At 41.3% G+C, this 26,367-nt stretch overlaps 1 protein-coding gene across 1 annotated transcript in view; it reads left to right on the forward strand.

Moving 5' to 3' along the window:
• Window positions 1-26,367, forward strand: part of slit3 (slit homolog 3 (Drosophila)) — a 214,489-nt gene that overhangs the window by 118,212 nt on the left and 69,910 nt on the right. The window contains exon 6 of the mRNA XM_029511904.1: window positions 10,798-10,869. Coding sequence (XP_029367764.1) covers window positions 10,798-10,869 — 72 coding nt within the window. The remainder of the gene's footprint in view (window positions 1-10,797; window positions 10,870-26,367) is intronic.

Below are 26,367 nucleotides of genomic sequence, written 5' to 3' on the forward strand. Positions count from 1 at the left end.
GTGTCTCTGTATAAATTATAGTTTTCTGTTGTGTTTTATCAGCCACAACTGACATGACAGAAGAAAAGGTCAGAACAGAGCAGATCATAATGACAACACGATGCAACCTATATTTTGGAATACCTCATTTCAGGTATTCAGAAATATTGACAGGAAAAAAAAAATTGCATATTTTTTAGCTTGATGAGAATTCTTATGTAGAGATTAGCTTTTGTGCTGCTTCCATTTCACTGTGAACAGATATTAGAGGCCGCACCTTTTAAACAGGTTTTAGATAGTGTGCTGCTCTGCTATTGAGGATCATGTGATATGTTGAAGAAAAAAAACAATCTGAGTCTAGTTCCAGGTTGGCTGAGGTGGTGTGAGTTTATTGAAGTTCCAGGTCATGGTGAGCCTTCCGACACAGAGTGGGTCCGGTAACAGAGATTGACCGACACTGGCCGACCGACAGAGACCGAACCCCAATGTAGGGCCAGCGAACAGATATACCCTGTCCCCGGGTGTGGTCACAGACAGTTCATGCATGGATCGTATAGTGGGATGTGTATTACCGATAAACACAGGAGGGTGAACTCAGTAGGGGGCAGGGATGGTTCCCAGACAAGGCCAAAGACAAAGGAATGACACTCACTGATCGGCAGAGGAGCGAAGACAGGAGGAAATATCATTTGGTTGGGTTTGCCCCAGACGTGTAATGGCAAGTCCCTTTTCAAAGGAAATGTATGTGAGTTTGTAAATTCTTCTTCAGATATTAACACCTACTAAAGTGTTGTTTGGTGATTTATTTTCTCAGCTGCTCTTTTCAGGTTAAGAAATGAACTTTAAAGTGCTCAGGAAAAAAAAAGAAAGATAATCTCTAATTCTGTGACAACTGCTGTCAAGATCATGTGGTGGGATCAAAAGCTTTTCTTAAATCAAGAAATAATTTGAGGAATTAGGATACATACTTTATATATAATTAAAAGAGACCTCACTGGGTCCATGCTTGGGTTGGTGCTGTCATCACAAATTTCGCTCCACCGATCTCATCTTAGCTCAGTGAGCAACTGCAGGCGCAATTACTGCAACTACTTGGATTTATTTCAATAACTCCATTTAATCAGACACATATACACTTATCACCTCAAAACAGGAATTTATGTGTCCTTGTCCTTGTTAAGATCAATGTGTTTCTTCTGCCTTTTTATTTGGCCGTCTCGGAAATGATGAATATGCATCTCCCCAGAGATCAGTATTTCAGAGTTAGTCTACAAGCAAATGGGCTGGTCTGGTTAGTTTTCTCTCCCAAGTGTGATCCAAGTTCAATATGGCCGCTAAAGTCCACAGGAGATTATTACTCTTAAGTTAAATAGACCTGAAAGTGCCTGCGCTCTATGCATGGTGCTGTTGTGCGTGTTTGTGTGTGCAAGTGAACGAGTGTCAGTTCATGGCTGAGCTCCAGGTTGGCCTCTGATCATCTAATCCATTCTCTGTTCGCAGTTTGGACGACAGTCCAAACTAAACACCACGCAGAACCTCATGTGTATGACCTCACACTCGTTCAAGTCTTTTACAAGCATTTGAAGTTAAGTCCCACCCCCCCCACCAAAAAATAAATAAATAACACAACTTACTACGCCTTGGATCACAACAGCTCCCAAAGTTCATATATATTGAAGTCAGTGTGTGTAACCTGCTCTCATCCAAGGAAGGTTTGCTGAGTGTGCAAACTCTTGTTCAGCACTTCCCTGCAAATATACATGAACACACATTTACACCAGAGGACTGCCCACCAGTGTGCAACCAGTTTGCTGTGGCTGTCCCACTGAGATGGCCGCACGGTGGACGGAATCACGAGTTTCCAGACTTTTGCACTGATATATTCCACTCTAAAATGCTGCAGTGTGCTCCCTTTCCTTTTTAACACCAGACTTGCTGCTGGAACGCAGTGCTGTACTTTTTGGCAAAGCTAAAAAGTCACATCAATCAAATTTGACACTAAAATTGTCTCTGCCCCATTTAAATGTTTTGCCCTAAATTGCTTTGAAGTACAAAGTCAATCATTTAACTTTTTTCAACCAAGATAATAGTGACTCAGGCATATAAATGCCATTTCTTTCTTCCAAAGTCTCTGGTATTTTGTAGCTCCTCCTCTTATTCTTCTCCTCTCTCGTCCTCTATAGTCTCCCTTTTCTTCCTCCTTTTTCTATATTTTCCTTTTGCCCTTTATCCCTTCAAATCCCTTTTCTCTCCTCTCCAGCTTCCTCCAGTTCTCACCTCACCTGCTATCACTTCATCATCCTTCTTCCTCCTTCTATCAACAAATTATCCATTATTCTTCCTCTTGTTTCTCATGTCCCATCATGGCAATCTTCACAGTCTTCCACTTCATCCTTTTCCACTCACTTTCAAATCCTTTGTCATGCTTCTCATTTGCATGTTCACTCCATCACTCCTCTTTATTTTTCCTCCATTCCTTCCTATCTACCTCATCACCCCTCCAACTGGCCCGCTTCCTTCAATTCCCTGTCTCAGTCTCACACTTTTTCATTGCATTTTTTTCTCTTTTTTTGCCCCTTCCACCCCTTCTCTTACCCTCCACCTTTCTTTTGATTGGGCAAGGTGACCCCTGCAGTAAAAGGCCCCAACCCTCCATTGCAGCACAGAGTAAAAAAAAAAAAAAAGAAAAAATCCTTCATGACATTCTGTCCCTGGTGGACACGGCATTGACTTTCTCATGCCTCACTGTCTCTCTCCCTGCCTCTTTACCTCTCTCAGTCACTCTCGATCCATGTCCCTCTCTTTTCCTGTCTCAGTAATTCTGTTTCTCAGAGAGCAGGATCTCTATCTTTCACCCTCTCGTGCTACCCAGTGGCTACCACATCCCTGCAAGCCATTCATTCCACTTCTTATATGCGCACGCACACACACACACACACACACCGACAGACCCTTTCGACCCTGCTATCAGATTGACTGTTTTGCTGAAACTGCCAAGAACCTGGCAAATATGATTACTGTATTCTCCCACTAACCTGAGGAGACAGTTATATGCCATACATCTGTGTGTAGGTGTTTTTGTGTGTATGTGTGAGCGGTCCTATACATTGTGCTGACCACTGGTCCTGTCATTCCCTTAAACTCAACCTGCCAGTCAAGCAAAAAGATAAAATATGATAAGAGCGAATGTAAAGTTATAATGAATAGAAAAAACTGATCTTAAGCTCCTGTAATGAGGTCTCTGTTTTATTGTTTTATCTATCTGGATGTTTAGGTTGTATTTTCTATAATCTGATCTTGTCTTGTCTGGTCTTGTTCCATCAACGACGTAATCGTGCTAACCCCTCCTCTAAATTCTCTTCTGTAGTATCCAACACTTCCAGTTTCTTTGACTTCTCATGAGCTTATCAATACGTCAGGACACAGCAGGGGAAAAAAACTGTCACGTAGGAATACTACAAGAAAAATGGAAAAAAATGAGAAGGATCTTTCCGTCCACAGAGCCGACCCTTTACACCATCGCACACGCCATTTGATAAAAAGAAAAGCACGTTTCAGCTGGAGATTCCACTCAAGTTTCACGATTTCTTAGCTCAACAGACACCAGGTTCTGAATTATTCTAACTGTAACAGCTTCTTTAACCCGCTTCTGTCCATCCACACAAGTCTGATAATGGATATGTGGCTGTTTTTCTAACATGCAACACGACTGCAGGTCATTTTTGGGCCATTTACTAGCTTTACTTTTTCTACTGTCTCCTGCTTCCTAGTCGATTCATACCAATAATAAAAGACCACCAACCACTTTATGAGAAACTTTTATCAGCAGTGTGCCGATTATTGCACGATCATCCTTGCACTTTCCCACTTGTCCTATTTTTGTAAGGACACTGTTGAAAATACATCTTGAAAGTAAGAAGAAACTAAAAACAAAACAAAACAAACTGTTGCAAGGACCTTGTTCAAAGGCACCATAAATGAGATGTGTCATAAACCAACTGAATGAGATACTACATAATTTATTCATGCCTGTGGGGCCAATTTGATGCAAGCTGCAAACATAACAACATAAAATCACAGCAAACAATTAATTGACACACTAAAAAACTATGTGAAATTTATATAAATATATTCACTCGGAAATGACAAAAGCCAGTTAGCAGATAATAAAAGTTAACTGCGTAGGTGAATATAACACACCACGAACACACTACAAACTTTACTGATTTGACCTTTCAATGCAATCAGAAGAGAAGACTAACGAAAATGTTAGCCATCCTGACACAGAAACCCCCATCATGAACTGGCCATGGCTGCCCACAAAGCCACAATGCTTTTGTCAAAGTAGCGCTGGCAGTATTCAAAAGCTCTTTTCATGTGACATGAAGATTTTTTTGACACATGATGAGATGATGAGAGCGATCCTGTCAGACTAAACCTGTTCAAGACTACAATCTTCACTTGTTAGCTCCCCTGATGCTTCTGGCTCACAGTCACGCTTAAATCACATCATATGCGACTCAGTCATGCCAGGAGGTATAAGGCTAGTTGTTGGGCTAGAGAAGCATGGAGGCATCAGATAAGCTACAGCTGTTTCATATGCCCTCGGATTACACCTCAGTGCCCACACAGTCATGCTTTATATCTTCTGTCGCCATCAGGTCCTCATATTGTACCTTGTTTTTCTACCCACCAGCCTTTTTGCTCTCTTAGCCACTTTTTTTATTGTGATAAAAAGATAATTCATTTGTCCCATAGGGTCCACCCATGTTTGACATCAACACCTCCATGTTATCTTCAGGTGGCTTTTAAGAACATGCCATTTCCTCCACATTTCACCTTCAGAGTTTTTCAGTGAGAGCAAAAATAAAAAAGAATCCACTCCACGGCTTTACTTCTTTACTTCTCTCCTTCCTGTCATCTTCTCTTTTCTCTTCCCCCTCATAAAATGCCTCCACGCTTCATGCTCCCCTACCCAGAATGCTGTGCAGGATGGCCGTTTGTTTGAATTATGACAACAGCGCCTCAGAGAGGGGTAAGAACATTGTGTCAGCTTTGTGCACATGCACACAAAAATGCACACAGAAGTTTCTGACCCTCGCCGCTGTGTGTCTCCCAGCATTGCAGATTGTTGCCGTCACTTGTTTTTATGTTTACCACAATTTCCGCAGCAGACAGCAGCAGGCAGCTACAGTCAGGCGTATATCTAGCAAGTATGTGCATGTTGAGACGTACATCTTGAAATGAAGGTAAAACTCTGAGCCACAATGCAAAGACACCCCACCTCCCACCTCCCCAACCAACCATGCACTTTGAAGAAGAATGAAGACATGATAGCCAGCTTCCTGCAATCAGATTGCCATTTTTCTTTGCACAACACCAAGCCCCCCACGCATGTCTGTAAATGGCAGGATGTAGCTAATTCTTTAAAGGTTATACCAATCCGAGAGCAGGCAGAAATGTCAATAGCTTTGTCTGAATTGTAACATGTTTAGTGAGACAGCGTTCCTCTAATCGTTGTAGTCTTCATCATCGTTCATTTCACTGATAGGATTTCCAATTCGGCTTTGTTATAACATTTACTCAAACTCACAATTACAAAGTGCATTGCTTAGTTTCAGCCATACCAGACTATAGTTGATTGAATTTTAGAATTTGACATTATTAATTTAGTTCAACTTGAACTTTTCTACAAAATTTGTCACTTTGCACTTTATGCTGCAAGTACAGTTAGAAAAATCATAAATCCACTTCAAGCCAATGTGAAATTGGATTCACTCTGACTAACTGGCCACTTAAAAGAGCTGGATTGGAAGCCACTTCATATTCTTGACTGCATGCACCTATCTCAGTCTGGAACACCATAAACGAAGGTGGACTTGTAATTATGTGGAAAATGGGACATGACTTCCTGTATCCTTGAACATCACTAAAAGCAAACTCGTCATTTGCAAGTCAAATTGAAAACCTTCACTGTACAAATCTTCATCTGCTGCATTAAGGCCACAGCCGCAGCAGATGTCCATCCACCCTGCGTTCATCCTACATCAGCAGGACTGCAAGTATCCTGAGTGTTCGCTCTTGGACATAAAACAACAACACAGTAAACCTGCATCGATTGTGTCAAGTCTACAAATGCATTAAAATCACAATGTTATATTTAGATTGAAACTGAGCCAGAAGAGCCAGGGAGAGGAAAACAAATAGATTTAAAGATGATTAATGGCAGAGAAAGACAAAGAGAGTGGGAGGTGACTCCGCTTTGTTTTTCAGTTTTTGGCTTTTCAACCTTCACTGTCCGGGTGCTCTGCTCCTCTTTTGCTTTTCTGAGCATTTGTCCTTCCTGTTTTTCACACCCTTCATTTATTTTATTTCCATACATACAGTCTACTGTTTTTCCTCGGCCCAATTCACAAAACTAAAATTGATAGGCCATATTATCAAAAGTTAACATTAATAGCAATTAATTTCCCTCAAATGGCTGATACAGACATCTTATGCTATAAAAATAATGTGCACGTGAGTACATGTAAGGTATCTATCAAAGTTTTAATACAGACATCTTCTGCATGGAAGAAAAAAGTTGAATGCGTTTCTGTCATCTGTGTTGAACAATCACATGCATACAGGATAACAGGACTTCTGTGAAGTTTTGAAATTTCTCATGTAATTTGCAATTCCACCTAAATGTTCAAATACTGACAAAGTGCTGTCAAAGAAACATCAAAACTGTTTGCAAATTCGTGCCTATCAAAATTTATTATATATTTTTTTGATAAATATTGTTCTGCACCAGGCAAAAATGAATATTATAGTATAGTATTGTGTAGTATTTATTTTCATTGCAGTACAATTCATTTTTGATATTTATAGTCACTTTTTTCATTTGCTGAAGCATTATTTGCGATAGGAATTGGATGGAAACACCACTATAGTCCATCCTCCTTCCCTTCTTTAGTCCTTTCATGAATTACTCAGTCAGTAGTTGATGCTAACTGATGGCTTCGTGAAGTGGCGGGGCTGCTGTGTGTGTGTGTTTGTGTGAGTCTGTGTGTGTCCCTCTGCTCCAGATGGTAGCAGAGGGACGCATTGAATCAGTCTGCCAATAGGCCTTATGATAGACATGATTAAACGCACTAATTATATGGAGGGAAATTAAATTCTGGACCCCTGTTCCATCCCCCTCTAATAAACATCTGTACTCTGAACACAGGGAAGCACACAGGAGGACTTTGAATTCAACACAATGGTGCAAATACACTAAATGCACATACCCACACTGACACACAAAGTGCATCCTCTTCCCAGATTGATACCAATCATGTCAGTGCTAATCATGGTGTTTGGTGTACAAAGCTGTCAGAGGAATCCAGTCTACCACAGTTGATGGAATCGTTTACGGTCGATGAGGATGGAGGACGAATTACATGGCCAACAATAATTCGCTAGTTATTTTCAATTCTTTCACCATCTGCAACTTCTGGAGGATGGTCCACACTGTTTCCTTGTCAGGCCCGCAGAGTGGGCTGCTTTGTACCGCTAAGAAGAAGGAATTAAGAAGTCGGTGTTCTACCATGCAGTGCCATGGTAGATCTTCCACAGTATTTGTTAATGGTAAAGGCTGGAGGGCTGAGATTTGAGAAACCGTGACTGAGGTCTCGTTAGAATTAAACAACTGAACACTTCATCAAGGTGAGGGATAGATCATGCTTACAGTTTATTGAAAAGTTAACGGTAATTGCAGAATAAGAACCTCAATCTACTCTATGAAAGTCAGATCCACTGCGGACTGCTACGCTACCCAGCCTCTCTAGTTTTACATTCAGCCCTGCTGCATAATTGATGCACTGAATATTAGCTCTGCATGTACATTGTAAGGTGCAAAATTGTCCAATTATGGCCTTCCAATGAGGAACCTTAATTAACTTCTTTGTCTTTCTTTTTTTTTTTTGGAAATGCACGTCTTAGTCTGTGTTATAAAAACAGCGGTACTGAAAATAGAAGGCTTTAATAACTACAGTCAACTTTGGCAGTGCCATGCGCCTCCATATGGATAATCAGGCTCAGTGCCAGTTTGTCATTCTTAAAAAAAATAAAAATAAATAAAAACTAGCCTTTTAATTACACGAAGCACAAATATGGCACTTCCATATGTTGGTATTATCCCCAGACTGACTATATTTTAGAGTCCACTCATTTAGCAGATGCTCACAGTCAAAGCTCTGCTTTAACAAGTAGCCTGAAAAGAAAAGAAAAAAAAAAACCGAAAAACCAATCTTAGATTCAAAACTCAACATTTGACAAGAGTACAAATCCTGTCAGAGTATTCCTTTGCACTTGAACAGACCACACGTCCACATTGGTGATCCAAGTCATCATTACAAATTGTGCTCAATTAATCAAGTGTGGCATGTGAGGTTGTAAACAGCTTATCTCTCAATCACTTCTGAAATATAATTGCATTGCATCAAAGCAGATCAGCACATCACCTCGGTCTCTGGAAACCGTTGGAGGGGCAAAAGTAATTACGTTTGGAGCCAAACCTGGCCTGTGAGCACAAGGTTGTTTGATATTTACTGTCTTCAGTCCAAACTGAATTGATGCCAAAATGTTAAACACCAGCAGCTGGTCAATATCACGTGGAAATACATGAAAAATGTGCTCCACTGGGCTATTCTGCACCGCTTTCCATGAACCTGTCATACATGTCAGTGCTTTCCTCAGGATGGAGTTGTAAAAATGAAAGCGTACCACTCAGACAAGCTCAGTCGTAATATTAATGCACATTTATTTGGTTTTTATCACCATGTCATAGTCAATGCTTTTCAGGAGTTTACGTAACATCAAGAAGATGATGATGTTCAACTTTTACAACTCTATTTTTCACACTTCGTCTGTATGAAGCCACTTTAGAGCTCCTCTCTGACCAGCGGCTCCCGGAAATGCTGCTATATATTGAGGTGCGCTTGTGGTGCACGAGCAAATCCACTTCTCAGACACCCACGCTAATATGCACATATAAAAAAAAACAAAAACAAAGAATATGGTGCTCCTGAAGCACAAATGCCATTTCTGTTAACCTACAGAGAGAGAACTCGGCTACAGTTTTGGGAAGCACCTTGCTCAGGGTTAAAAGCTAATATGACTGATGCAACAGGTGCTGCAGTGTGCTGAGAAAACAGCAGGGCGAGAGCGCAAGACGAAAAAGAGATTTAAAAGCTTGATAAACGAAAATGGGGAGAAGGAATGGATTAGTGACGGACAGATGGAGTGTGAGAAGAGAAAGGGTGAAGGGGAATCAGAAATGACAGAAGACAAGAGGACAGAAAGATGGAGAGGAGAAAAAAATGGATTATGAATGGAGAGAGGAAGAAAAAAAGGAACATTGGAGGATGCAGGGATAGAAAAATGAAAAGGAGAGGGTAGAAGTCAAAGAAAAAAGGGATTAGGGATGGAGTGCTGTAGTGGAAGAGAAATGAGATGGAGAAGAGGACAAGGAGGAGAAGATTAAGGTGGAGTGATATGCTTTCATCCTCTAGTGTCTGGAGAACAGATAGACAACTAGCCATGCTCTGTGTGTGTGTGTGGCTAAATGCCACTCATCTGTCCTGGTTGAGTTCCAAAAGAAGAAAAAAAAAAACAAAAACAAGAAGATACTATTAAATGTCTGCCATTTGTATCTTTCCATCTGCGATACATTAATCTGCTCCTCCGCAGAAGAAGAAAAGGTGGTGGGGGGGTGGAGGGATGGATGGATAGATGTGAAAGAGGGAGGGAGGAATTGCGGTTTCAGGGTTGTTGGGTTCATGGATGGAGGGATGGGTGGCAGCAAGGGGGGGGCTTGAATACCTAGAGCTGAGCAAATTAAAGTAAAAGCAAGGATGGATGGTGCAGGGGTACGGGGTGCATATGGGAGCCATGTGAACAAGGTGACGAGCAAGCCAGAGAAGAGTGGGAAGTATAGAGAGAGGGAGAGGAAGAAGAGTAGGGAGGCAGGGGGAGGAAGGAGAACAGGAAAGCGAGGCAGAGTCGTGACTGTAGGTTGATTTACGGAGGCTTTCCTTTTAATGAAATTGTTTCAGTGACAGAGCCGGTAAAAGGCCCTTAATGGATTGGCTGGCCTAATGTAATGAAATTACTCCCTCTTTCACTACAGAGAGAGAAAAAAAAAGAATAAAAGAGGACATGAGGAGGAGGAGGAGGAGGTGGAGGAGGTGGAGGATGGAAGAGGAGGGGTGGGAGAGGAGAAAATGCAATTAATATTTACAGAACAGACAAGCAGGGTGGGCTTTAGTAGCTACGGCTTGCTCGCTCTCTTCTTCAGCTGGTCTACCTCTCTCGTCCCTCTCTCTCCCGGTGGCCAGTGTACGCTGGGCGTACGGCGAGGGAGGGAGGTGATAGGCTGACGCCAGACAGGCCACTTCAGCGCACCGGTCTCCTCTCTCGCGCTCTCCTTTTCCTCTCCTCCTCTCCTCAGGGCTGGCCATATCAGTGCTGAGGTGAGAGGCTTAACCTTAGCTCGTGTGCTATCGCCTGCACTGGGTATCCCTAGAGTGTGTGTGTGTGTGTGTGTCGGTGTGTTTGGGGGAGAGCATTAATACCGGTGTGTCTTACCTGCTACCTTAAGCCCACCGCTGAGGTATAACCTCCCACACACCCCCACAGGCACACACTCATTCACGCAGCCCATCTTTTGTTAGTCCCTCCCCCAGCTGAGTGGACCCTGACGACTTGCGCCTGACTCTCTCCTATCTCTGTCTCTCATCTGTGTGTGTGTCTGTGTGCGTGTGCGTGTGTCTGTTGGTGTGCATGGTACAGGCAACTGGACAGCAACCATATCAGCTGCATCGAAGATGGAGCTTTCCGAGCGCTGCGTGATCTGGAGATTCTGTAAGTAGAGAAAAACCCTGGTTCTCTCTCTCCTCCTCTGCCTCCTCCTCTCTTCAGTCGCCTTTTCTCCTCTCCCCCTCTTTTCATGTGCTGTCTGTGAAGTGGGAATCTCTCCTGCACTCGCCTCTTCCTCCGCTATCAGCTTTGTTTTCTGTCTTATTCTTTTCCCTCGTCCTTTCGTGTTTCTCTTTCTTCACGTAAAAATTCACATCTTCTTCTCCCCTCCTCTCTTTCTTGCGTGCCACCCCTCGTTCTTTCTGCTTCATCTACTTTTCTCTTCATACACGTCTGCTGTTTGTCTTGAATACAAGAAAAGCTTCAACTTAAAGATGCTGCTGTTCAGAGAAGGTAGTTTCTTTACCTGTTTCTATTTGTGAATTACCTCAGTGGTGTCCCTGCACGCGTGTATGTGTGTTCATGTCTGTGTGTGTGTGCGTGCGTGTGCAAACTTGTGTGTGATGCCTGTGAAGATGAAGTGTAGCGTACCGTTCATTCACCAGCAAATGTGTCGTCCTTGACTTACAATACACTAATACACTTGTGCACACGCACAAAGTGGAGAAAAAAAAAGTGCATCAGCCACCTGCTGTGGTTTGCATTTCCTCTGCACCATGTGTCAAGACATGTGGGTGATTCTCCCCTTCATACAAGAATACCTTCATACCTTAATAGCGTGTTTGAGTCCCACTGTGTCTGTGTGTATGCAAATTTGTGTGTCTCACCTGTCCAAATTTTTAAAGCTGCTCATTTGTCACTTCGCTCAGAGGTTTGAATGGCAACCTTGCAATTCTTGGTTGTGTCAGGAAAAGGTGTTGCACCTCTGCTGCACTTGTGTGTGTGTGTGTGTGTGTGTGTGTGTGTGTGTGCGTGTGTGTGTGTGTGTGTGTGTGTGTGTGTGCGTGTGTGTGTGTGCGTTCGTGCATGGATATGTTTGATAGTGTGTATCCTTCGCATGTATTTGTTCTTGCACAGAGGCAAATGCCTCGCTGTCCTTCACTGTGTACCAGACACAACTCACTGCAACAGCTGAGCTGTCTAAGAATACACTTGCCCAACATTTTTGTGATAAAATACAGTACATGAAGGTTACACTGCCAGGGCTTAGTCTTGTTAAAAGACAGAAAGAAGAAGGTTAATGTTTGGGGGTGTTTTTTTTTTCTCCAATTGGTCGGCACAAGCGTTGGTTATTTGTCTGCAGGGTTGTTGGCAATGCAGTCATATTCTGCTGTGTGGTGCTGAGAGGTGAAAAGGTTAGTTGTAATGTTGCTGAAAATGTTTATTAGAGAGTAAAGCCTGATCTGAAATGGGGCAGAGAGAAGCACAAGGACAAAGAAAGACAGAGGGAGAAGAAGAGATAAGGAGAAATGGCAGAGGAGAGGAAAGAATTGAGGAAAGAAGAAGAACAGGAGGTTGACATCACTGTCCCAAAGCGTCAACATGCTGGTAGATCAGGACACGGGGACATTTAGCTTTGGTTTAGGCTCCTCGAGTGAGAACAGACTCATAATGGCAGTAATAGAGCGTTTAAGTGGAAATTCAAACAGGAGGAGGAAGTTGCTGACTGTCATGGTTTGAAAACATTGTGATGATAATCAGATGCTTTTTGCTTCAGTTAGGTGGTCTAAATGAATAATATAACTTTAATTGGTTGCCTCTGGGAGGAATCTGTCTCATTATCACATAAAGATCTACTATACCAAGAAATGTGGTGGGAGACAGACGATTAAAACCAGATACCATCATGTAAAAATGCAGAAAATTTGTGCTCAGGATGTGATACAAACCAGTTACTGTACGTTCACACTATTGGGTACATGTGTTCATCTTGTTTGGCTTTCTTGTTTTTGTTTGAAAGAAAGCGTGTAGAAAAACTATTTACTGAATCCAAGGACAACACCTGTTTGCAAAATATACAGTTGAATGTAGATTTTATTTCCTGAAGCAATTCCTTCTGTTTTTTATTTAAAGGAGGATCAAGGAATATTTTGAAATCATTCTTATCCTCATTATATTTGGTGACAAAAAGGTATTGGAGATATAATCAATCATTGACATTGCCAACAGCATCACAGATATCCTGATGAGCATCCTGCTGTAGATGTGGCGGTTGTTGGTGCAGTATGGTGCTGCCTGATGTCTTCACATGAATGATTAAAGAGAGCAGATGACACAGTGGAAAATGGTCAGTACATGGCAGCTTTAGAGAAGAAGAGCACGAGGAAGAAGAAGTATAAGAAGAAGAATATCAGGTATTTTAGATATTTTTTCCTTCTTTCGTGCACCCTGTCATGTCTCCCTTTCTAGGTTTTATTTCCTTTTAGTAAAGTTAGCGTTTTATTTTTTATTCAGCAGCCTCCGTTTTTGCTCATCTCACAATGGGAGTGATAGGGGGCAGATAGAGGGGGATCAGCAGCGTGAGATACAACATATTAGCAATTCATAAGATTCTGACAGCTGAGTGCTCGGCAGGATTTACAATTCACTGTAAATGCGCAGCCGTTCCCATTCACAGCAGACAGCATGACAGCACACAGTATATTCAGTGAATGTGACGTTTTAATAAAGGCAGGTGTAAGCGCGTGTTTGTGTGTCTGTCTGTCTTTCTATCTGTGTGTGTGTGTGTGTGTGTGTGTGTGTTTATTGCCCAAGTACTTTTTGCACATGTGCAAAGGGTATTGAATAACACTAAGCACTTCTGCCGCAGGACTGATCTTCATTTCGAACATCTTAAAACACACTCATGCACACACTTGCGCACAGATGTAAGCGTATTCAAAAACAGACCCAAACCCATCTGTTCAGCTCTTTGGGGGTTCATTTTCATGACTGTTGTACAAAATGGGCCAACAGAGGTAGCGGTGATTGGAGGTCTTGTGACTGCACCATCAGGTAGGTGTGTTTGTGTTTGTGCACACCTGTGCAGGCACACTGTATTGTGAGAATGTATGCGCATTCAGTCTTATTGATACTTGCATTTTAGGCTTTTAGAGTGAGAAAGGTTTCCGCAGTATCAGTTTAGTTCAGGATTTTGGTGAGAATTCTTTGGTTTGAGTCAATGTTAGGTTTAGTTTTGAAATGATTAGCAGATTAGTCGTTGTGACTGTATCTTTGGTTATTCGTGAATTACATCCTGGGGATTTGGTGTTTTTCATTATTGATATCTGTTTTCTGGATTTGATCTGACAAAACCCACTAATTGAAAACGTTGGTCCGTCAGATATCAAATCAAATCTGTTCATTCTTGTCTGTATTTTTCATTTTCATTCTATGTCGTTAACTAGGTTGAATACTAATCAACAAACAAATTCTTGGTAGAAATAATTCCTCGTTGATGCCATAGTATAGTCAGTTTGAGAGCTCTGGATTAGGCATGTGGTTGTAACAGACGGTTGGCTGGGAAGTGTATGAAGTACGTGTGAGTCTATATAAGTCCACGTGTGTGTCTGCATGTGTGTTCCACTGTGGCTTGACATGCGGGCCTCAGCGTATGTGTATCTGCCAATATCTTTGCATGTGTCTCTCTAATGTGTGTCTGTCTATCTATACATGTGTCTGTGTGCTTGTCTGTGTGTTTTCCAGATATAAACTGCTGGTCAAGAAGGACCAGTAAATCCATCATGGATGGTTTGAGGCCATGATAACGCCAAAGATGTGCATCTTTGTGTATGTGTAAATGACACTTTACGTGTTTCGACTCCATTGTGTGTCGGAAAGCCGTTTGCAGAAAAACCAGCAGGCAAATGGATGCATGTGTTAGCATGTGTTCCAGCCGTTTGTGTGCATCACGCTAATTGAAAGAAGCACAACACTGTGTGTGCCACTAACGAATCTCCACATTAATTAATCTAGTCATATTTAATTAGCCGCTTTTCCTTGGTAGACTAGGTTTTATCTGAGCTGCTTAATATGTTTCACAGCAACAGTGTTGACAAGTCGGAGCTGAATATTGGGGTGGCGGGCTCATTTTGAAACTACTAAATGGATTTTAGTTTGTTACTTGTATTAATCTTGTTGTGATTGTTCTGAAAATGGATGGGGAGCAATGGGGTGTTTTCATTGTTATTAAATTAGACAACATAAAATTATGAGTCATTTAAAATGACTAATATGTATGTGAAAAATTTTGTGTGCATGTCAAAGCATCTAAAAGACACAATCAATCGTCTTTGTTGGACGAAGTGACAAGCTAATTCATAAAACAATAAATGCATTCTGAAATGATTGCATTTTCATGCTTTTTGGGGAGATTTTTTATTCACTGAAATCAAAATGCATCACTTTTTCTGCTGCTTTGACTCCATAATGTCCTGCAGATCCTTCCAGAGCATTTCACATTTGAATGTGCATCTGAAAGCACCACTCACGGATGCATAAAATGGTCACAGTGAGGTACAAGAAAGAAAAAAAAAAGTCTTCTCATTAATTCATGGTCAAATGACAAAGAGCAGATTTATGTTTTTGAAGAAATGAACACTTTTCTTGGAAGTTTGCAGTTTACATCGGTGTTAATCTTCACATCATGGTGAGACAGAAGAGTCTCAATTCTTGAGGAGGTTTAGGAAAGACAGAAATCACCAAAGACACTTGGATTCACCATTTCTTTTGATATCTGCTCCCTTTGCTCATGTGTCCTTAGATAGTCTCTTTCTCGCTTCCTCTTCTCTTTGCTCTCTCTTTCATGGCTGCCAGGATGAAAGTCGATGATCAGTGTTGTAAAAGCAAGGCAGTGCCGGGCTATGATTTATTTAGGCCCAAAAGGACTGCGGTTACCATCGTATCTTCTCTCTTTTTTTTTTTTTCCTTTTTGCCAGAAGAGGCAAGACACGAGAGATATTTCGTAGGTAGAGGGTGTTCACAAAGTAGAAAAGGGAGAAAATAAGGATTTGAGTGGAGGAAAGACTGTGGTATCGGTGTAAAAGCAGCCTGTTTCCTGGACATCATTTATTTATCTGCAGTTGGACCTGAGGAGAGGGAGGGAGAAACCAGGGGTTAAAGAGAGTGAGCACAGGGAAGGAGGGAAATCCAGAAATATGGAGCCAGATGGAAGCAAAAGATGAAGAGATACAGGTGGAGAAGAAGCAAAGATAAAGGGCAGGAGGAGAGAAAGTAGACAAAGGAATGAGAGGGAGGAGAGAGACACCAGAGCAAAGTGTCTAAGAAGGGAGACAAAAACAAGGACAGAAATGCAGGACGCAAAGGTGTACAAGACACCACAGAAGAAGGGATGAAAAATAAAAAACTAAACTAATTTGATGTGACATTAGTGTGTAAAAAAATAAAAAGGAAAAGAAATGAACAGTGATAGAAAATAGATTGAAAGGATCTGAGGGAAGGAACAGAGAAGCATTAATTATTGATGGAACAAATGTCTGACTGACTGACTCAATTTGGCCCTTTGTTGTTTCCAGACCACCAAGACTGTCAGATTGACTCAGGACAGCGTTTCCCAAAGTAATGATGGAGTCTGCTGGAGACAGTGAAGCTGCTCCGTTGATATTCGAGGACCTTTGGTTTTAGTAGCCCTGGATGGCATGCAAATATTCAAACATAAACGAGGCAGAATACAATTAATTTTAGTTTAGATTTTGATTTCATGTTCTTTTTTTTATTGTTAGCATTATTATTGCATCAGTGTGTCTCTTGCCTGATTTAGAATTTTTCAATTAGGGTAAAAAAAAAGCAAAACATGTTGATAACATCTTTAATAACAATGTTCATATTGTTGAAAGATATTCATTATTTTAATATCACTGAATATTTTCAATCCCTGATCATAACCTGATTTGTAGAAACATAACAGTGGCTAAACAAGCTGACTTTAAAACAGCGATTGTGTTCAGTGCACAAATAAAACTTTGTGAACTACTTTCACCCAGTGTTTGCCCTCGCAATCATCCATCGGCCTCAAAATCACACGATGAATTGAAGCCTGTGCACAACCCTTCAAAACACTGTTCAATGTGTGGCTTTTGGGCCAACTCAACCACCACCGGTGGGTCATCTCCTTTCCTTCCTTAATATCCGTCCAGTCTTTTCACGCGGCTCGTAATGAAGATAAACTCCAGTTCTGGCATGGTGAAAAATTAAAAAAGGAAATTAGCATGGTCTGGTGACTTTAGGTGAGCTCCTGCTGCATGAAGATTAGAGGAGTGAGCTTATGGCTGGAAAGTTGCCAGTCATATTCTGAAACAAACTTTTTGGCTTGGCTCATGTAATAACTAACCCGACAGTGGTCACGTGTGTTGCCGTTTGAGTTCTCATCTTTCATCTAAATACTTAACCATGGCCATTCTCTAATGTGTCCACATCTGGATAGAAAGAGGAAGTCGCGGCACTGTTGCGAGCCGTAGAAGCAGGCAGGCAATGAAGATCCTTTCTACACAAATGAGAATTAGTCTGGTGGTCGCGAGCTGCTGCAGGCACAGTGAGGACAAAGATGAACATCGAGCATCAAAGGTGCCGTTTAACAGGCTTTCAGCGCTGCCATGAGAGCAGACTGGAAGGCGAAGAGAAGACTGAGCTTCATTCTTCTTGATTTGGGCACGCTCAGCGCTCAGCACCATCACAGGGTTTAGTTCGCCCTTTGTGTAAAGGTGAAAGGACCAGAATTTCCATTCTGTCGCACACCAAAAACTTAATTCTATAAAAGTACTCGCATGTTATCTTTAGCTCTTTCCTGCCCAACATTTGTAATTCAAATCCTTTTTACCTGATAGAAATATAGACTTTGAGCACAGCTGGGAGACATTTCACCGACGTCTTGAAACAACTGATGCCAGCCTCTCTTGTACAGCCAGCAGAACCCTTTCAGAACTGGCAACAACTCAAACGTCTTAATCCAGTGTTATTCTTATGTTTCACCAGACAAGTCAGTTCGTGGACGCTCCTCTGTCTGTGTTCTGTGATGCTCTTCCAGGAATTAGTAGCCTTGATTATGTTATCCAAAAACAGCTGTTGCTTCCACACTGGTTTGATGATGGGAAGCTAAAGTTCCTTTAAAGATAACCCCCCCAAAAAACCCAAAGTTGTCTTTCTGTCATCTACAAACACAGAGACAGACCCCAGCTTGACCCATTCTTCTTTCACTTAAAACCACAAACAGATTGCAGGCCACAGTGGCCTTATCATATTTGCCATTAAACACGTATCAGAATCAATTATAGCTGTGAAATATTTCTAAACAAGTGGTTTTCCTAATGACGACCGTTATTGATGCATGACTGTGAGCTTGGAAATGTTGACATTAAACAAAAAGATTGATCATAATGAATTGACAGCCCTTTTCATCTCACCACAAGCTTTTAAAGGCTTCAGATTGGTGCTGCTGGAGCTTATAAACACATTTTTGTAATTTTGGAAGTGAATCCCATTGGCTGATTATTGAGGACAACAACGCTGGCAGTCTTTGGTCTCTATGTCTCTCCATTACAAAGACCAGGGCCCTGCTCAAAGATGCAGGAGATTACAAATAATAAAATACTGAGAATAGACAGTATTTTCCATCAGTCAAGATTCGAGATCCTTTATGTGTCATTTCTCATGGTATGTATAAAAGTAAAAATACACACACCTGCTTCTGACAGTGCAAAATATCACAGTGTAAGAACGCAATGCTGTGATGTTGCAACAATCTCACTGACGGAAACTGGAACATCCATCCGTACATTATTTGTCCGTCCGGGTTGTGCAGAGTCAGTCCTGTAGGTAGTGGGCGAGGGCGAGGTCATAGACATAGAGAGACAAACAACCACCTACAGGCACCGGAGAGAAAAGCAAGCAGGCACCCAGTCACAGGAATCAAACCCAGGACATTACTTTGGGACAATATTGCCAATCACTGAGCCATCGTGCCACAAACTGAAACACAATTTTCCCTGTTATGTCTGATTAGGAAGAGTACTGTGAGTGTGAGACTCGAGAAGCCCACAGCCATCCAACACTGTGATTGGCCTTTTTTTTTTTAAGCCTTTCATGTTCAGAGGGGTACGTGCTCGAATCTGTGAGGCCAATAAACTGCAGAAGTTGAAATATAATTATGTGATAAACACAGAGTTTATGCTCGGGCTGAAGACCCGATCAATCCACTCTGTTGGTTCGATTCCCAACAATTCCTCTTCTCTGCAGTCACGTCAGCACAGATGGTCATGATTCCTCCTGTAGAAGCTAATGACTGTGTCTGTAGTTGTTGTTTTTTTTTGTTTTTTTTTTAAATGTAACTCTGTGTGGTAATGTTGAATGCAGGCCAGCTTGTCTCTGCTGTACCCTGAAGTCTGTCCATATATTATTCATCTCTATCAATGGGGACCAAGCAGGAAAAACTTCCCTTTCACACCACAGTCGTTCTTTCCTAAAATTCACTTTACGTTTTAAACCCTGTTATACTGTAATTGACGACAGCAGTACATGGAGTCTTCCCAGGCAGTTTCGCTATTTTTCAGGCTAATTTTTGTAACCTTTAGCTTCCAGTCATGTATTTAATTGGACACCTCGTCAGAAATGGTTCCGTAGAGCTTATCTTAATTTATTATTCTCCATTCACTTGCGTTTGTCTGTAGTAGGGCACAGTTTTTAGATGGATTGCATGCACAAGGGCCAGCCAATCATTACTAATGCCCTGCAATGTCTCAATCAATAGTATATAATCTATTTGAAAACACTTACCAAATAGCTAACACCTAATTTGGAATTCCACTGTGTTTTTGCAAGTGTGTCTTTGAATGAGTTAATCCAGTTAGTGTATGTGTCTGCCAGACCACATCAGAATAAATGATCGGTCCCCGTGTGATGATGAATGGTAATTTAGATTTAACATAACTGGACTAACGAGCGCACTAATGACTCCAAAGCTAGTCTGGACAGCTCTCACCCGACGGGCTCATGCCTTGCATCCCAATGAGCTAGCGAAAGGCCACCCATACACACTAACGCGCACAAACACGCACAGAGACACACAAAGCTGTAAAAACATGCCCAAGTGTTTGATAGTGTTTAATAGATGCATGCATACACTATCAAAAATTCACAAATGGTTCTGGCAGGGAAACACACACGTACACAGATGTACGTGCACACACACACAACACACTGGCTGTGGTTGTGTGTATGTGTGCATGTTAATGGTGGTGTGTGTATGCACATGTGTGCTCGCCTCTAAGAACTCCATGAGTAGCGGAGAGCAGTGGTGTCAACCTAAAATGAAGCTGATTAATTAATAATTATGCATCGGCCAGTTTTCAACCAGTTGAATTAGATGTGTTTTTTGTTCACTGATTTTTCGACTTGAGTTTTTTGGATGGGTTTTTTTTTTTTTTTTTCGTCCGCTGACAATGAAGATTAATGAAAATAAATGATAAGTGCTTGATCATTTTCAGATATGAATAGAATTAATCTGTTTCATTTTTCAGAAGGGTCTGTGTCTCAGTCAGAAAATGTAAAGTAGCAGAATTTTCAGATCAGAGGGTTTATTTATCAAAATGATCGTAATGCACTCTGCAGTGTTGGACCGTATTTTTATTTATTTATTAATTTTCTAAAGTGAGGTTTTTCCTTCAAATTTAAGCACTCCAACACTGAATGATTCCTCAGCGAATGACAAGAAAATAACTTTAGGTCTGCAGATATCAGTCATCCATCAGAGCCAGGGTCTCCTTTTTGTTGAATGATGTGTTCTAATGCGGAATATGACTTCATGCCAGTGTTTGTACATTATACCATTAAGGATTTCTGAAACGTCCTACTGCCCTCATGTGTACGTAAGCTCGATACGTTCAATTCCATCAGAAAGCTAATCGTTTCCGCCCGCTCAGTTCCTGAAAAAGCCAATAAATGTCTGTCAGCAATTGGAACCCATTGAAATGTCCCTTATCCAGGTTCCCCATTCTTAGATAGTGAGGGAATGATTTTGTTTTTATCTGAACGCCAGTGTTGTCATGGGCATGGCAGCACAGGTACTCAGGTGGTTACCAATCGCAGTGTCCCGGCTTCCGATCTACACTGCAGGTCAGCGCCTCACTTTCTCCTCGTTTCCTGATCGACACTGTGTCTGCCAACAAGGCATTGCAGTCACTGCTGGTTCCCCCCTTTTTAAAATTTACATGGATTAAAAATGTTTATGAAAACTCAGATGAAAGCAAAGCCTTTGCTAATAGTATCTTTTGCACCTACAGATAAAGGAGATGTCTTACAGAAAAAAAAATATCTGATGGAGCCGTTTTTGATTTCCTCCTGCAGGACAGCCCACCTCTCTGCTGATACCACAGAAAAATGAGCGACAGGGAGAGATTGAACATGAAAGACGGCAAGATTGAATGAAAAGCAGGTCATATATTTTGGCAGTTTTGTCCACCGAGTTCAATGGAATTCGGTTTTTGAGACGCTGAGATGGTGAACAGGACGCGTAGGGAGTCAGTGTGTGACAAAAAGAGACAAATGAAGAGAGAAAAAGAGCAAGATGGTGAAAAAGTAAAGTCAAGAGCGGGTTCGGACTGCCGTTACATGAGAGGCCCATGTAGGCGGGAAGAGTCCACGGGTCTGAAAGGACTTTAAAGAGCAGCAGAACAGCTGCATTTTTTATGATTGCTTTTCTCCATGACGCACAGCTTTCAGAAGGAGGGTGTGCCGCTGAGAGAGCGAGGAGACGATACAGTAAGAGAGGCAGCGAGGATGGGAAAAGTGGGAGCGTGTGTGCCTGTGACAGTCATAATTCATAAGGGGAGAGGGACAGAGTAGCTCAGTGCACTGTGGCTTCACAAGGTGACTTTCACTCAGCCAACTCACACACACACACACACACACATTTTACTGCTCCCTTCTTCATCTTTTACCTTTTTTTCTCTTTGTTTCGCTCACATTTCCACTTCTGTTATTTCCTATTTTCCTTATAATGAAAAAGAAAAACAAAAGATAATCCATTTTATTTATAATATGATAAAATAACATTTGTCAACCAATATGAGTTGGACGTGACTTTGGCGTCACATATTCAAGTAAGTTTAGTGATCATTCAACCGAGCACTCGAACCAAGATAACCTTTTTTCCCCGTCTATAAAATCAAAGGAGAAGCACAGGGAGATAAATGAAATGACGTGTATCACACTTGTGAGCCTTAGGCAGTCTATTGTGTTTCCACTCACTGAAGTGTTGACTTCTTATCCTCACTTCCACTGCGTCTCAGTTATTCCTCAAACTGTTATTATTATTATTATTATTATTATTATTATTAGAATTTGTCGTTTTTTTTGCCACATGCAAAGGTTTAAAAATACACTTAAAAAAAAGGTAGAATGGGAATGAATGTTTGCATTATTTTTTAATGATGTTTCCAACTGCGCTGCTATAAGAAAATCATCACATGCACGCACAAAGAACGGCAGCAAGAAAAGTACTCTGCCGAACGAAATTGCTTACACTCGGCTTGTTGTGCACGCTGTATGAATGTTGAGTCCTCAATGCAATACATTGAGATGACAAAGAGACTCTTCTTTTGGGCAAAATACAGAAAATAAACCAAATGAAACCAGAAGTCAAAGCCACCTAGATATATTTTCAATTTTCAGATTTTGTTTTTGCATCCTGTGTATGCTATATGAAATATTCCTTACCTTTTATGTTCTACAAAATCGATAGCCTTTTGTAACATGGCTTGTATAACCTGTGTAAAATGTCAACCAACACAATCCAAAACCACTTTGATCCTTCTGTCAAATATCATCTCCTTTCCCTTTGACCTTTCTTATGATCCCTCTGTGTACATCCTAAGCCTGTTGCACTGTTGTCCAAGTTAGAACCAGCACAGGAGACACTTGTTTGTTGAGATATAAATGATTTTACAATAGTTAGTTTGTCCGTGTTAATGATAACTTGCAGTGAGTGGTGATGAGAAAGGAAGGAAGCTCTTCTTTGTTCTTACTGTACGTTTATAAAAAGCTAAAGCACGCTTGGCTACAGAGACATCCATTGTCGCTTTCTTTTTTTCTTTTTTTTGTGTTTGTGCATCAACAATCTTTGTACTTCTTCCAAATTAATATAAAGTCTGTATCATTCCTTCAGCTGAATTTCAGGATCTTTGTCATTCGTTTGTATGCACAGTAAGAGAGTAAACTATGTATCTTAAAATGTAAAATAAACCACAGGAACCAAAGTTTTGACAAACCCATTCATGGGCGACTGAGTTTAGCCACACTGCAGCTGCTGACTGCTGCGTTACAGAACAAAAAAAGACGACACAACGCCAAAATGAGCAGCATAGTCCAAATGAAAGATAAATGTGCTGTTAAGTATTGACTGTCTTCTGTTATTATTAAGAGTAACGTAGAAAGGAAAAAGAACTGTCTGTTTTTGCCTAATAAGAATCAGTAATGGAGAAATACCCAGGGACGTACACGCGTGCACAGCATTTGCCTTAAATGCAATTGGAGCTCACAGGCTAACAATGACGCCAGATAGGCGCGTTGTTTGTGCAATTTCACCAGTACAACTGTCAAAATTAAACAATGAGTAAAGGGCTGTGCGTGTATGTGGGTGTGTGCGTGTGTGTGTGTTTGTGTGGGCTTGCCCCAGAATATCCCCAGTGCCCCAGTGCTCAGTTTCAGCCGCCCCCAGCAACAACTGCATTTCTGTGGTTGCATCCTGCATCCAAATCTGTCTTACATCGCTGACGCGTGGGCACTGGATCGAAGCCCTCAAAAAGGAAACCTTTCTTTAATCTAAAGTTTAGTAACACAAAAGTAGTGTGCACGTTTGTGTTTCTGGACATATGTGAGACATATCGAGCTTTCTGAGAATTCACTTTCTGTGGAAGCCTGTCTCGAAATGTCTTTGTCAATATTTGTCTGCGTTTCTTTTTTCTTTTTTTTTTTTTTTGCTTATATGTTTGTGTGTGCAAACGTGTTTCTCTCTGTTTGTGTGTGTGTGTGTGTGTGTGTGTGTGTGTGTGTGTGTGTGTGTGTGTGTGTGTGTGTGTGTGTGTGTGTGTGTGTGTGTGTGTGTGTGTGACGGGGTCAGGAGAGAACAGAGAAGTGCAGCTTTCTGCTGTTCGGTGATTTTGGTTTGGCTGGCCTTTTGGCTTCTGTTTGAGTCAGCGGGCTCAGCAGAGCCATCACACCCTGGCAACAACCAGCGCCCTGGCAAAAACAGAGAGCCTGACCTTAAAGAGGGAGGGAGGGAGGGGAAGAAAGGGATGAGGCAGTGTGGGAAAGAGAGAGAAAAGGCAAGAGACACAGAAAACAAGATGGAGGGTCAAAGAGACCATTAGCGAGAGGGTCAGTTGAAAGGACAGAAATAAAACTTTCGAGACTGCTGTATGAAAAATGCTGGAACATTTAGTGAGGAAAGAGAGAGGAGAGCATTGAGATGAATTTGAAAGGTAATTGCTCTCTTTTTAATAATGACAGTGGCTTTAGATGTGTTTCTTTGGGATTAAGAGAAAAGTTGTGGCAAGGACAGAATGAGGGGGAATAAGGGAAAAAGTGTTTGCTGGTTTGGAGGGAGACATAGAGTAAGTGTCAGAGAGGTTGGAGGGGGCCAAAATATGGAGATGAGAGAGAGTAAGAGAGCAGAATTGTGAGAAAAGGAGGTGAGCATTATAAAGGAAGAGACAGTCATGCAGATGGAGAGAGGAAGAGGAGAAGAGGTGCTGTAAAGTAAAGCGGAGAAAGGAAAGGAGAAGGGAAGGGGCTAGGGAAGGAAGGAGTGACATCTGAGAGTCAACTGCATAAACAAAATCAGGAAACAGTTACATCTGTCGTATCATTTCGATTGATTCTTGCTAAAACCTCTGAAGGATATTACAGCACTGAGCACATTTTGATTTTTAAATGTAATTCTTCCATTTATGACGCACTACTCTGAGATAAAGCCTGCTGTTCTTTGGTTTGATGTCTGCGAAAGGTTTCAAGAAGCGTTTTGTTTGTTTGTTTGTTTCTTTAACTTTAGTTCATTTCAGCATTCAAATGATACTGATACCTTTAATTTCATGGGTTTCTTCATGGTGGATTTTTCGTCTCTATTATTTAGTTGAATCTATTCTTTCCCCTAATAGGTGTAATGTTTCCCGTGGCACCGGTTGCCACACAGCCTAAATCAATAATAATACCCAACAGTTGACAAGGTGCTCTTTTGATAAAGTGCTGCACCTTTTTCGCTCCAAATATATTTTCACAGATTGTGGTCAAAGAGCTCAATTTTAACTTTATCAGTGTGCAGCACTTGTTTCTAAATGACTCAGGATGGTCCTCTGCAGTCATGTGGAGGTTTGGCTTCTTTTTTTTTTTTTATCCGAGCAGACAGGTTGTTTTATCTGAACATTTTCTTTTGAATCTCCTCGGAGCTTCCACAGTTATACTTAACTGTTGTTTCTTTGAGACATTTTGGACAGTGGAAATCTTACACTGGAAATGACATCTTTATATAACCTCCGCCGCTTTGTAGGCATCAGTTAGCTTCATCTTAGGTCCTCAGTCAGCACTTAGAGGGACTCATGGTCGCTGAGTGTTACTGCAAGGTTTGAAGAATCAGCCAGCTATTTTTCTTTCTCATTCAGATATCGGAAGAGCTTGGTGGCGGCAGTCTGATCCAAGCTCAATTAATCACATCTCACTATGTGGCAGGACAGGAAAGAGGAGGGATCTGTTGATGAGCTAAGAAATGGGGAAGAGAAAGAAAGGTAATTTAGGGTAGAAAACAAGCAAAGCTAAGAGACAACTAAGAAAAGAGGACAGCAAAAGATGGGGGAGGTGGGACGAGACAGAGAGGCAATCTGCAGTCTGTTTTATTCTTATTAAAGGTGTAATGGTTTCATCAGTAGCTTGTTATTTACTGTCGCCACCCTCCTCCTCTCTCACTGGTACATTAGTACCTATAAATATATATATGCATAGGTGCAGTCATCAGGTAGATCAGTTAAGGGTCAAATTAATGACATGTTTAGAAGTCAGTTTGATAAATCTTATCCCCCGGACGTAAGGAGGTTTCTTAAAAAAAAAAGTAGAAGACGACAGTCATTTGAAACAGTTAACTGAAGCTAGCTGCGTTAGTAAATAGAGACGGCTCTGAATTAGCCATCAAATCAACTTCGGTAATAAAAATAAATATGTACCCATCATTTGTCCTCAAAGTATAGTCAGATTAAAGTGACCAGAATACATCTCCTCTGTTAAAAATATATTTAATTTTTTTAGTTTACTACATGTTTTAATATAATCATATATACACACACACAGCCTCAGTTCTGCATACAACCTCCTTCTTCCCTGTTTGCTTCATGTCAGTCGGTTTGATTAAAACCTTGTCAGATTGTGGTTTTTCCTTCAGCTTTTGGAACTTTGCTCCACATTCAGGCTAATACCCTGCCTCAAAGGGCCTCAGTTCTTCACCAGACACCTTTGTGTTTCAAGTTTTCATCTTTTAGAACTCTTTGCAAACAGCTTGGCACATCACGGACATAGATTCTTTCTTTGTCCTTCAGGTTGCAGTGCTCAGCACCTACTAGTGTCAGTGAA

Source organism: Echeneis naucrates, chromosome 10 (genome assembly GCF_900963305.1).
Source record: "Echeneis naucrates chromosome 10, fEcheNa1.1, whole genome shotgun sequence".
NCBI lineage: Eukaryota > Metazoa > Chordata > Actinopteri > Carangiformes > Echeneidae > Echeneis > Echeneis naucrates.